This window comes from Stomoxys calcitrans, chromosome 3, assembly GCF_963082655.1.
Source record: "Stomoxys calcitrans chromosome 3, idStoCalc2.1, whole genome shotgun sequence".
NCBI lineage: Eukaryota > Metazoa > Arthropoda > Insecta > Diptera > Muscidae > Stomoxys > Stomoxys calcitrans.
Genome location: NC_081554.1, coordinates 11,840,197 through 11,855,130, shown reverse-complemented (window position 1 = coordinate 11,855,130; position 14,934 = coordinate 11,840,197). Strand labels below are relative to the sequence as shown.

The following is a 14,934-nucleotide window of genomic DNA, read 5'->3' as shown; positions in this document are numbered from 1 at the left end:
GGGGAAAAAAGATTTTTTTTTTTTTGCTTAGGAAATTTTATTTAAATGTAGAGATTAGTTTCTATAAAAATAGCTAACAAGAAATGAATTAACTATTGATGTAGATGCAATATATACTTTGGCGCCAATATTTAAAGAAAAAAATGTTTTAAAATAAAATTTAGACATTTGTTTCTATAAAAATAGATCAAAAGAAAAGAGTAATAAAAATTATCGTAGATGGCGTCAATGTTTAAAAAGATGTTTACGACGAAGATTTTTTATACGCCATTTTCATACTCAGCAAATTTACGTATGGCAATTCTCAGTATATTGGCTGGGGAGGTAAGGGGAAGGACTGGATTTCCATTTCCCTTACCTCTCCCCACAATAAACTCATAATAGCCATGAGTAAATCTGCTTAATGTGAATTTGGACTGAGAAAAACTTATAAAAAATATAAAAAATTTTGTATTTTTAATACTGGCTCTATCTACATTAATATTAATCACTAAGGCCAAAGGCATATTAAAAAATATATGTCTAAAATATTTCTTTAACATATTTTTCAAATATAAGCGTCATCTACGACAATTTTATTACTTTTCCTTTTGATCTTATTTTTAAAAAATCAATAACTTATTTAATTAAACTTTGCTGTTTTTAGTAACACTTTCACCTAAGGTATGCAGATAAATCATTCCCTTAGCTCTCCTCTCTCTCTAGCTCTCCCTCTTTCTTTACAACAAATTGTGAATTGCTTTAAGTAAATATGTTTAGTGTGAATCTAAACTTAGCAACAGAAATAGTAAATCCTTTTTAACTCGAAAAATGAATCAATTAAGGTTTTTTTTTTCTTCTTATTATTCATTAAATTCTATTGCATTTTATACATGAGTAGGCAATATGACAGACACGTGTCTGCAATGGCATACAATTCTCAAAAATGTCTTTAATTCCTTTGGAGAAGCAATAAAGACGACATTCCTTAAATATTTTCAAAAACCAATAAAAGTAAAATGAAATCTTTTCCACGTCATATGCATTTCTGTTAAATGTTTAAGCATTCAACTCTCACATTGACATTTATAAATAATTTATCAGCAAGCATAGAATTGACAAAATTGCCAGCTGCTTATTATGAAATTCTGAGAAATTCCCACCAAAGGACTTTTTAAATGTCAAAAATATCATATAAACATGTCTTTTGAAAATCGACACCAACACTCGCTTTCACTCTCCTTCCCTCCTCTTCATTTCTTGACCATATTCAAACTCATCTTGGTTTTATGGTTTTCAGTATTAGGCAATTAAAAGAGAATTGTTTAACGACCTTTTTCCTTTAAAGTTTGTGTAAACACAGAACCCAATATTCACAAAACAATCTAAATCTTTCAAATAAACCTACTATAGCGCCACTTTAAATGTTGTGCATATGGGCAGTAAATTGCAAAGGAGTATATTACATACAAACAAAACGAAAATAGACCTTCTCCCTTTTTGTTCTACGAAAGCAAAGACGATACCATTTTCGTCTATCCAAAGGTCATGAAAAGCTATATTTGGTGCTTGAACATAAAAAAGAAATTAATCTATATTAAATTAATTTAGTATGATAAGATGAAGATTTTATAACTCTGATATAGAGTTTGACCTTATTTAAGGGTCATTAAATCGGAATTGCGAAGAAAGCTTTTTAACAATCGTCATGCCTTTTACATCAACAGACTTGACTTAAAATCAACTGTGTACACAGCCAAGGTGGCGTATAACTACCCATAGTTAGTTTAGCAATATTAAGTATACGGCACCATGCACATGTGCATTATACTCAACGAAATGAGTACAAAATAAAATAAAATAAAATAAAATAAAATAAAATAAAATAAAATAAAATAAAATAAAATAAAATAAAATAAAATAAAATAAAATAAAATAAAATAAAATAAAATAAAATAAAATAAAATAAAATAAAATAAAATAAAATAAAATAAAATAAAATAAAATAAAATAAAATAAAATAAAATAAAATAAAATAAAATAAAATAAAATAAAATAAAATAAAATAAAATAAAATAAAGTAAAATAAAATAAAATAAAATAAAATAAAATAATTAAAAAAAATAAAATAAAATAAAATAAAAATAAAATAAAGTAAAATAAAATAAAACAAAGTAAAAAAATAAACTTAAATTCAAAAAATTAGAATAACATAATGTAATACTAAATAAAAAAACAGATGGGCCGAACTTGCCATGGCTGCTAAAAGTCATAAAAAATAACTGGATTGAAATTTCAACCATATAGTTCCGTCCCCTAGGGGCTCAACAAGAAAACCGGGCGATCGATTTATATGAGATCTATATTGGCAAGCATGTTCAAAGCCTTAGCAAAACCTTACTTTCAAAATTGCGGCCATATCGGGTGATAATTGCGCCTTCTAGACTGAAGACTGAAGAAGTTGAATCATAAGTTCCGATTATATGGCACCTGTACAAGGTTATGAACCGATTTGGACCATTCTTGGCACAATAATTGGTAATCAAGATAAAAAATCTCATACAAAATTTCATTTAAATCGGAAAAGATTTGCTCGCTCTTAAGGCTCAAAATTAAGATCTGAGATCTGTTGATATGGTAGCTATATCAGGTTATGAACCGATTTCGACCATTCTCAGCACAGTTGTTGAAAGTTACAGCAAAACACCTCATGCAAAATTTCAACCAAATCAGAAACCGGTTGATATGGCAACTATATCAGGTTATGAACCGATTTCAACTATTCTCCGCACAGTATATGGAGGTCAAAACAAAACACCTCATGCAAAATTTCAGTGAAATAGGATAAGAACTGCTTCTTTTAGAGGTTGAAGAAGCCAAGATCTGAAATCGATTATGAACCGATTTCAACTATTCTCAGCACACTTATTGGAAGTCAAAACAAAACACCCCATATGAAATTTCAGCCAAATCTGATAAGAAGTGCTCCCTCTGGAGGCTCAGGAAGTCAAGATCTGAGATCGGTTTATATGAAAGCATTTCAATTAAGGAACCAAATAGAACCAGTTTTGATGCAGTTGTTGAAAGTTAAAGCTAAACACCTCATACAGTATGTCAGCCAAGTTGGACAAGAATTGTGCCCCATAGAACCAAGAAATCAAAATCTGAGCTTGGTTTATGTGATAGGTGTATGATAAAATGGACCGATATGGCCCATTTACAATACCAACTGACCTAATAGGAAGTATTTGTGCAAAATCTCAAGCACCTAGCTTTACTCCTTCGAAAGTTTGAGTGCTTTCAACACACAGACAGACGGTCGGACAAGCTGACGGACTGACGGACGGACAGACAGACAGACAAACAGACGGACAAACAGACAGACGGACGGACTGACATATCAAGAGGACCAGGAATATATACATACGTTGTAGGGTCCCAGATCAATATTTCAAAGTTTTAGAAACGGAATCATGAAATTAGTATACCCCCTCATATGGAGGTGGATCTTGAAAAAAAATAAAACCATTTCTTTTAAAATTGCTTCTATTTTAGTTTGCACATAACCTTGATTTTACTACGCTCATTAACCTGTGACTCTTTTCCTTAGTAATATAACTAAAAATAAAACAAACAAAAATGTTAAAAATATAAATAAATACCACATTTAAAAATAAAGAAAACAGACGAAAAGGGGCATACAAATTCCTACAAAATCAATTGTTTATTTACACTTGTTTAAGACATCAGTGATCATTTATCATAACAAAAAAAATATTGGTACAATTTTCACATATGTATTTCAGTTAGGCCGGAAACTGTAAAAGGTTAATGAACCAAATAGCATGGCACCAACACGTCATAACCATAACGTGGCACACCTAGAAAAACAACAATATCCAAAAATTCCACAGTTACGCTTCCTTATTTCCTGGGTATAACGTAATACCACAAATGTTAAGCAATACATATGTGATTTGTTTATTTGAACAACAATCATCAACATATCTTTACCCCATCAACAGCCTCAGTAAAGACCGCAAAACAAATAATTATCAACATACTTTTCTTCTCCCACTTCATTAAAATAAAGAAATTCCTTTGGTATTAAACAAACAATTACTGGATGGGAAACAAATCGAATTTGGGCTTGCATATTGTCGTTTATTTTTGACAGTAATTTCTTGTCACACTATTAACACTCAATAAGCAACAAGACAATATTAGCCATGCTGGGATTTTCCTTTCTTTCATGATTTTGTATAGCCCTCGTGTTGTAGATGACTTATCTTGGCCAAAGCATTAATCCCATAGAGATGAGTCAACTCGTGTAGCTTTTATATTTTTTTTTTTTTCGTTTTCATTTTTAATGATGGTGAAAAACAGAAGAAAATTCTTTGTGGAATATTGAGGAAAATATGATTAACATGTTGTCAATAATGACAGCTGTTCAACATAAGCGAGACCAAAGGAAATTTTCCTAAAGTTAACAACAGATGTTGTTGTGCTCTAAGGTTTTATAAGGAAAGTTATAGATAATCTTAAAATTATCCAAAAGGAACGAAAATTATTTAAGTCAAAAATATATGATTTTCGTATTAAAAAATCAAGCTCGAAACAACAAATAGGTCTAACAAAGGTCGAAAAAACGAAATAAAATATTAAAATTTATTTTTAAGCAAAAATGTGATTTTTCTGCTGGTAGGTACTTAACCAAAAATGTTTATTCAATCTTGTCATTTTTATATTGATAAACATTTCATTTTTTTCTACTATCTTAAATATCTTTAAAAGCGAGAAATCAAATGAAAACACATCTCTGCGTATGATTAACAAACTCAGTACACAACCTCATATATCATGGCAAACAAAAATTATCTAATTCATAAGGAACAAATATAACTCCTATAAATAAAATATCAAAATTTGGAATATCAAAAAAAAAATGATAAAACCTCAACCCCACTCGCCTTAGGAAAATCATTACTGATTGGAGGGGATTTTTTGTAGCACAAAATAAAATTTTAGCAAAGATAATAAAGAAAAAAATGCGCATACTTGCCTTAAAAACAAAATATGTAAACAATCAAAGATATATTTAGATTATTAAAAAATTTATTTCCATATATATATATATAAATAAACCCTTAGTCAAGTGTGGTGTAAAAGAAAAAAATCTCAAGAATTTCTGAATCATTGTTAGACAAACTTCAAAATAGATACTTTCCTGTTTTAAAATAATTTTATCATCGAAATTCCTGATAAGTGTTGTGCATTAAAAATACTTTTCTTCTCCAAACTATTTGTATATGGCCGGGGAATTAATTTTCTACTTGAAAGTCTGGTTCTGGTTCTGCTTCTGTTTTATATATTTTTTTCTGTATTTTATCACTAACTCTAGCCATGAATCCCCTTTGTTTTTTGTAAAACAAAAGAAGTGCAAATATTTGTTGACAAAAAATTCCAAACATTCCATTGGAATCATTTGAGTTTTATTGCTCTATATAAGCTAAAGGTATGGACGGTGACGACTGCTACAATGAACAAGACGACGACTAAATACAACCTCTTTCTCTAGAAGTCACAACAGAAAGAAAAAAGAAAAGAGAAAGACAGACATACCTACACATGATCAAATAGATAATAGCTGTATGCATTGTCTCTGTGTTTTTCTCTCATTGCGCTCATTTCAAATGAGCACATCAACAATGGCCGCAAAAAGAAAATGTATACATCTCCTTAAAAATAAATCTTGCAACTTTGAGTAGGAACAAAAAAAACAACAAGAAATTAAACAAAAACAAACCTACGTAAATTCTGTATAAATACAAATGTCCCCGAAAAAAATTAAACAAGCAGTCGCAGAAGAAAAATTAAATGAAACGTGCAAATCAAGATAGAATTGCTTTGCAATACTCTTCTTATCGCTGAGATAAACTTCAAGATAAGACAAAATGATATGAACGATTTAAAGGTGCTGTACCGCAAAAGTCACACGAGTGAGTATTTGCTTGAATTTTTGTTTACTCCTAGGCGGGAATATTTTTAAAACATTCGGTGCCTAATTTTTGAGTTTAGTTTTAAAGAAGAAAGCCAAAGGGATAAGGATAATGATCGAGAGAGACCAAAGTAGGAGTCCTTAGCAATAAAAACAAATTGATAAATTTTGCACAAGGTGTTGTATTTTAACTTCCAACAAGTAGGCAATGCAAAGTTCAAACCCGAGTTGACCTCTTGAGCCTCTAGGGGGCGTAATTATTTGGCCTTAAGTATTAACGTGGTATTTTTGACGACTTCTTATGGCCATGGCAAGTACAGTCCATCTGCACCTGTAGATGTATCTGCTATATAGTTTAAAAAGTCATTCAAAGAACGTGTCACGTGCTATCTATGTTGGAGGGTATATAAGAATCGGCCCTATTTAGACCGTACATGGCACATTTGCGGAAAGTCGTAACAGAACACCGCATGCATATATGCAGCCTATTCGGATAAAAATTGCGGCTTTCAGGGGCTCAGGAAGTCAAATCGGGAGATCGGTTTATAAGGGTGCTATATCAGGTTATAAACCGATTTGGACCGTACTTGGCACAGTTGTGGGAAGTCGTAACAAAAACACTACATGCAAATTTTCAGCCTATTTGGATAAAATTGCGGCTTTTAGGGGCTCTAGAAGTCAAATCAGCAGATTGGTTTATATGGGAGCTATATTCAAATCGGAACCGATATGACCCATTTGCAATCGTCAACGACCTACATGAATAAAAAGTGTATGTGCAAAATTTCAAAGGGCTAGCTTTACCCGTTCGACCGCTATCGTGATTTCGACAGACGGACGGACATCGCTAGATCAGCAAACTCAGAATGCCAAGACGATCAAGAATATACATACTTTATGGGGTCACAGATCACTATTTCAAGGTATTACAAACGGAATGGCTAGATTAGTATACCCCTCATCCTATAATGGTGGGTATAAAAATTTAGATTTTGAGCTAAAATATTGCACAGATTCTTTTGTTATCCATAGTCAGGTTTTGTTCGAAGATTGGCTTTTTTTTTGTGGGTCAGGATGGGAAAATGCTTTACGCATGTAAAGAGTACGTCTCTCACATTATGCCGTACTCCGTTATCAACGGTACTGGCAAAAACCCCAACCTGAGCCACCCCTTGGGATTAATACCATCTCGAAAACACTTTCGCATAACTTCGAGGTGGACCCTGTAGCTGGTGATTTTTCATATCATCTTCGTTGTGACTGCGTCCAGACCTCCTCCTTCATACTCCATCCCGCTGCGGCCAGGCCTTCTTTCTCTCTGCGCAGTTCTTGTTCGACGTATCTCATAACCGCCTCCCTGTTTTACTTGTCTTCAAGCATCCTCTGGACTATTGTCCCTGCCAAAACGTCACCATTCGCTGTATCCAATTCCCTGTGCCTTTCAAACCAGCTCTGGCAGTGGAAGAATGTGTGCTCCACATCGTTTGCATTTTCTAGCTCCTCACAAATACACTTGGAGCATTTGACCATTCTATGCAGGTATTTCCAGAAGTAGCCATGGCCTGCCAACATCTGTGTGACATAATAGTTGACCGTGCTTTCTATCTCTTCACGTCCGCACATAGGGTATAGAACGTCGCGACCACCTGCCAAAATTCTCATTCGTTCACCTTTGTTGCCATCTCTCGATAGTCTACTCTCTAATAGTATTGCACTTCGCGGTGTAGAGCCTGGCGCGCTACATGGCCTGTAGGTTTATCGGAACACCATTCGGACTGCGGGCTCCGTCACTGTTCGTCCTCTATACCTTGAACAGGGTTTTCGAACGGCATGCTGTCTGCAGTGTCTGGCACCATATTGCGCTCCCATAGAGGAGGATGCTATTGCATGCCGTTTGGAGTCTGCAACTGCTCGGTAAAAGCTCACCTATGTTTGCCGTCAGTAGACTGAGTTGCGCCGTTATTCTTACGGCCTTTGATTTCTCGTGCCTAATTTGCTCTGCTTTCTAATCAGCTTTGTATTCAGTCGGATCCCTAGATATTTGACCGATCTCATGGTCTTCATCAGTATGTCGTCTATGACAGTATAGTACTTTGCCCTTAGCATCATCTGCCGTAGTTTGCGCTCTGTAGCCTCCGTGGGTTGCTGACTTTTGTAAAGAATTTGCAAAATTTTATTATTTAAATTAAAAAAAAAAATAATATTTTTTATATAAAAAATAAAAAACTTTAAATAATTAAAACAAAAAATTTTTATAAAATTATATTTGTTTTTTTTTGTTTTGTTTGTTTTTAAAAAACTTAAATCTAACAATATGAAGAGAAAATCTTAAAAAAATGTTTAAAAATTAATAAAATTCGGAAAATCGAGCAAAGATAAAATAAAAATATTTCAAAGTTTAGCAAAATAAATAAAAATTAAATTAGCATTCTTTTTATTTTTACTATAAAAAATTGTTTTGAGTTTTATTTTTTTTATATATTTATTTCTTTTAGTATAAAATATTTACTAATTTCTGTAATAAAAATATATTTTAAATATGTGTATGTATTATTATTATATTACCCTTTTTCTTAAATGTGTATTTAATTGTTTATAATTGTCATTTAATTTCTTTATGTATACCACTTTTTTCATTCTTAAAATAGCTTTCGTTTAAATATCATACTTAAACATTTCCGCAAATCTTCTTTCATAACACATAACCACCATTATTGATGAGCAGATATTTTGGATACCACCACCACGGATATGACGCTGTAAGACAAATATGCTTAACACAGCAATTGAATTGAGTTTTCTTTCATTTTTGGCCTCAAATTTCTCATTCATTACCCATTTCCTTTACTCCTTACCGGTTGCCGAAAAAATACAACAACAACAACAACAACAGAAAGAAAACACAACAAACAAGCCCAGACTTTTGAATTGTTTATAAATTATTGCCGTCAAATTGTCATTTTGCCATGCGTTGGCATTCATTAAAGTATTTATTTATTTATATTTTATGAAATTTTTAAAATAACACAAAAATAACGAAAAGAAAGAAATTCGGTAAAAAATATGGAATTGGGATATTTTTATTTTAAATGATATAACGAAATTCCGCTATAAATGGAGAGGCTATGGCGTAAACATTGTTCATGTCAAAGAAATTTTTTGTTGCATACTCTTAAGGAAAATAACTTTCACCAATTTTAATGGGTGTTTCGATGGCTAACATATTTCAATGGGACATTTTAGACTACTGCAGACTATACGATGACAAAGGAATATGGAATTGCAGACAAAATTCGATGCTCATTAGATTAAAACTCTCATAAGATTTGTCACTTTAAACTATAGAATTCCAAATACATGAAACGAAACAAATATTCCAAGTTTTACACTGGCTGCAACATGTCTAGGGTCTAATATGGTGATACGCAAATGCGGAGATCGAATAGCAGAAACACAATGGACTCGTAGCTTTCCATGAGGAATATGTTAATTCTTGGAATCTTAAAATATTTATTATTATCCAGAAAAGAGTTCCTTCTTGAAATCTTTTTTTTTATCAAATTTTCTAAAAAATTTCCGCCTTTGATATTTAAGCCCCTAAAAGTATGCTTTTTTATAGATTTTTTAATAACATCACCATATGATTTTAAATCAAAAAGTTTTAAAAAATTTGGTCGAAATGTTAACCGGATTACAGTTTCTGGGATTCCATCCCTTCATCAATATAAATTTCTTTAAAAAAAAATTAAAAAACCTTATAATTCTTCACCACCTTTTTTTATAAATGTTATACATTATGTTATAAATGTTTATAATGTTGTATAATTTTCCATTTCTCAACTTCTATAAAATATATTCCCATTCCCAAGAAACATCAATCATATTTTCCCATTAAATCACAACTAATTTTTTCTTTCAACTTTTTTCCATTTCCAGTTCTAATCCAATATGAAGGCTGAGGATAAAACTGCCATACCCAGAGTACGCATTGCGGTTATTGGCCATGCTGATGTAGGAAAATCAGGTAAGTCTCCATATTCCAGACTGCTTTCTCCTCAAATTGCTGTCAATCATAGTTGTTGGTGCTGTGGTTGTTGTTTTTCTTTTCATTTTTTGGTCTACGAACACTTGTGTGGGTGGTAGACTAGTACTGTTAGTGATTGACGTTTTTCTCAAAAATTTTAAAACACTTAAATACTCTTATACAATAACATCATATGCAATACTACCTATGCACCAGAGGCATTTGGAGACAAAGTATTATGCAAAGTTAGGGAAATGCAAAGAGAAATGATGCAATTGTATGTAACAACATACAATTGCATCATCTCTCATTTAGTTGAACAAGAAACCTGAACATGAACTGTGGAAACTAGAAATATTGGGGGTTTTGGTAGAGCAATGACACCTTGGTCTTGGGCTTTTGGGGGAGAAAATGGTATTTCTCGATTGCGAAAAGGGGATATCAAATGCTTGTTCTTCAATATTTGAAATGCAAAATCAACAAAATTTTAAGGTACATTTTAAGGTATTCTAAGGTGAAATTGCAAAGGGATGTGCTGTTGTATAATTGGAATTTATTTTTAGATTTTGGAAAGAAAATTGCATAAATTAAGTGAAAATAGAAACACATGTATTCAGGTAGACGAATATTTTTATATTCCTTAAAAAGGAGTGGCTTGAGATGCACAAGAGGACAAACAGCCCTATATAGGAGCTACAGCCATGGTTAAATGAGATATTTTGGCTAAAATTAAAAAAAAAATGTTAGTTGGATTTCCAAGTAAATGGTCTCACGGCATATTTAACGAAATTGTCTAGGAAATAATCTCCAATATTTCTCATTGAGATCTATAGACAAATTTTAATTCTATTTTTATTCAAAAATGTAACTTCAACAAAAAAGCCTTAAAAAAGTAAAATGGCGTTAAATTTAGCCGAACTTTGGATATATAACCCGGGTATATATGTTAACCAACTTTCGTCATAGTCCTGTGAAAAATGCATAATTTATGCCCCCATAGCAGCTATATCGAAATATAGTCCGATTTGGAACTAATTCGACACGAATATTGAATGGTCTAATAAGTGCAAGTCATTGCAAATCAATTCTGTATAACAAAATTTCTGATCTTTTTAGTAGCTATATCTAAAAATAAAGCGATCTGAACCATATACCACACGAATATCGAAAAGCCTAACATAAGTCACCATGTCAAATTTCAGCGAAATTGGATTATAAATGTGCCTTTTATGGGGCCTAGACTTTAAATCGAGAGATCAGTTTATATGACAGCTATATCCAAATCTGGACCGATCTGGGCCAAATTGAAGAAGAATGTCGAGAGGCCCAACCTAACTCAATGTCCCAAATTTTGTCCAAATCGGACAATAAATACGCCTTTTATGTGCCCAATACCCTTAATCGAGAGATCGGTCTATATAGCAGCTATATCCAAATCTGGACCAATCTGGGTCAAATTACAGATAGTTTTCGAAGAGCCTAACGCAACTCACTGTCACAAATTTCGGTGAAATCGGACAATCAATGCGCCTTTTATGGGCCCAAGGTCGTATACCGAGAGATTGGTCTATATGGCAGCTGGACCGATCTGAGCCAAATTCAAGACGAATGTTGAAGAGCTTAACACAACTCACTGTCCCAAATTTCGCCTAAATGCTTTTTTCAGACGGACGGACGGACAGACGGACGGACAGACGGACGGACAGATGGACGGACAGACGGACGGACAGATAGACGGACGTACGGACAGATAGACGGACGGACGGACAGACGAACGCACAGACGGACGGACGGACGGAAAGATGGACAGACGGATGTTCGGACAGACGGTCGGACAGATGGACGGACAGACGGATGAACAGACGGAGGGACAGGCGGACGGACATGTCTAGATCGTCTTAGATTTTTACGCTAATCAAGAATATATATACTTTATGGGGTCGGAAATGGATATTTCGATCTGTTGCAAACGGAATGACAAAATGAATATGCCCCCATCCTTCGGTGGTGGGTGCAAAAATCCAAAAAAATCAAAATAAATGTCTATGAAAATATCTATAAATATAAAAAAATTATAGAAAAATTCATTTGTACCAAATATCCCTTGAAAATTTCATTAAGGAACAGCAGATACTCCTCTCATATCAATGAGGGCGGTCCGATTAAAGTTAAAGCTCAATGATAAGAGCCTACGTTTTTATGCGCAGTCCAAACGGCGTGTCCCATAGCGACACCACTAGGTAGAGAAATTTTAACATGGCAGGATACGTTACAAATTTATCCAGCATTAGTAAGGGGATAAGCACCGATGAAAATTTTGTTGATGTTCACTCTGGGATTTGAGCCCAGGCGTTTGGCGTCATAGGCGGACACACCAGTTCAGTTTGTTTTTTTTTTTTTAATATTTTCATCAATTTAAATTCCAACAAGGCTATTCTGGAATTTCACATCAAACACAATCACCACTGATCTTCTTACACCTCTGGATAATAAATTTTACAATTTTGGTGGTTTTTACCTTCTCTCGTTTAATGTTTTGTTGATAATTAACCCAAGCACAAACATGAGAAAAATACTGCAAAAACTGCATTACCATTTTGTTATAGAGCAAGTGGGGTATGTGGGGGGCAAGGAGGAGAAATTGCAGCGCAAGAGTTTGTAGTGATAAAGACACACAAACACTTGGTCGACAGTGTAAATAAACATAGTCTATAAAGAATAATGAAAACATGAAACATTTTTTAGGGGAAAAAAATGTTCAGATGTTGCCATAACAAGTGGCCAAGAACCTGGCAAAAAAAAAGAACTAAGAATGGAATCTATTGCAACATGTAAGTACGAGTAGTAAAAAAACAACAAACAATTGAAAACAGCAGGTGTTGCTTTAAGGAATTTTAATGTTAAACATCCAACATCTCAATGACTTTTGGGCAACATATAATTGTCTTTGTTTTAAGGCCATGGCGGAGTTAAGTAATAGGTTATTGGGGAAGGGCAAATATTAAAGCAACGAATTTTTAGGAATTATATTTTTTTTTTAAATAAAATTAAGCAAACCTCTTTTAATGAGTTTCTAAACTTTTCATTATTTGAGTTGAAATAATTTTTTTTTTTTTTTTTTGAGAATATCAAAACATCCACCTACCAACAGATAAACAGACACATACACAAAAATGCCATAAAAACCAAATGATCAGAATTTTATGTTTAAGTGGGTCGTCGCCGGCCATTTGTTTTGCTGGTCTAGAGTTGTAATGCCAGAGCTTTTCTTCTTTATTCGATTGGCCTGTAGTTTTCAATATATTCACATTTTTGTATTGTTGTTTTTTTTTTTTTTTTTGGTTATTCCACTTCAGGTTTATGGCTGGCTATGGCCAAATAAGAGTGTGAACTATAAGGCAAAGTGTATATGAATTGAGTTTATATGGGATTTGAATTTTTGTGGGCATATATATGCATGAAATTTTTTTCTCAAAAACAAATGTTATTCAGGTCAAAGCTTACATTTTTTTACTTTTTTTCAAAAAACTGAGTATGAGTGTCTTGTCGGCTATTATTCCTTATGAAAATTAATGTACTATTTTGCATACTAATCTCTGGTATTTCAAGGCATTAGTTTAAGCACCATCAGTATGGAAAAGGAAAATGAATATGAAGTTAAATTTTCAATTCATTAATTTGTTTAAACATTTAACCATAACTCATTTGTAAGAGTATTTAGACCACAATTTTTCTTAAGGCAGCATACAATGTTGGTTTTTTTCTAATTTTTAGTTATTTATAAATGTTTTGCTACACATGTTGTAGACGTTATTTTTCACTGTCATGGGGAAAAATTTTATGCTGTTGCGTTGAGAACTTTTTGGGATATTAAGAGTTTTTAGCAATGAGATATGAAATATTAAGCAATTACTGATATTTGATAAAAAAATCCAAGGATCTGTAGATTAAGCTATAAGCTTTAAGCTTTTTAATAATCAAATCTTTTTGATTAACATAATTCTTATGGTTATAAGATCGACTGCAATTTGGAGAAAAAACAACTAAAAACAAGGTAAAAAGCATTCTAAGTTCGGCCAGGTAGAATCTTATATACCCTCCACCATAGATCGCATTTGTCGAGTTCTTTTACCGATATCTCTTTTTAGGAAAACAAAGGATAAAAGATAAGAATTGCTATAATACTGGAGCTATGTCAAGTTATGGTCCGGTCTAAACTGAATGTTGGAGACCATAGTAGAAGTCATTGTTTAAAATTTCAAGCAATTCGAGTAAGAATTGTGCCCCTTAGGGTCCCAAGAAGTAATATAGAGAGATTGGTTTATATGGGAGCTGTATCAGGCTATAAACCGATTCGAACCATATTTGACACGTATGTTGAAGGTCATGGGAGAAGCCGTTGTACTAATTTCAACCAAATCGGATAATAATTACGCCCTTTGGAGGCTCAAGAAGTCAAGATCCAAGATCGGTTTATATGGCAGCTATATCAGGATATGGACCGATTTGAAACATATTTGGCACAGTTATTGGAAGTCATAAAAAACATCTCGTGCAAAATTTCAGCCGAATCGGATAAGAATTGTGCCCTCTAGTGGCTCAAGAAATCAAGACCCCAGATCGGTTTATATGGCATCTCCACCAAAACATGGACCGATAATCCCAACTGACCTACACAAATAAGAAGTATTTGTGCAAAATTTCAAGCGGCTAGCTTTACTCCTTCGAAAGTTAACGTGCTTTCGACAGACAGACAGACTGTCGGACGGACAGACGGACGGACGGACAGACGGTCGGACGGACATGGCTAAATCAACTTAAAATGTCATGACGAACCAGAATATATATACTTTATGGGGTCTTAGTCGAATATTTTGAAGAGTTACAAACAGAATGACGAAATTAGTATACCCCATCCTATGGTGGAGGGTAT

At 33.1% G+C, this 14,934-nt stretch overlaps 1 protein-coding gene across 1 annotated transcript in view; it reads left to right on the top strand.

Annotated features, from left to right (window-relative positions):
* The window catches only part of LOC106084502 (ras-related and estrogen-regulated growth inhibitor-like protein), a 56,754-nt gene that overhangs the window by 18,120 nt on the left and 23,700 nt on the right, over positions 1–14,934 (top strand). The window contains exon 2 of the mRNA XM_013248229.2: positions 9,914–10,001. Coding sequence (XP_013103683.1) covers positions 9,926–10,001 — 76 coding nt within the window. The 5' untranslated portion in view covers positions 9,914–9,925. The remainder of the gene's footprint in view (positions 1–9,913; positions 10,002–14,934) is intronic.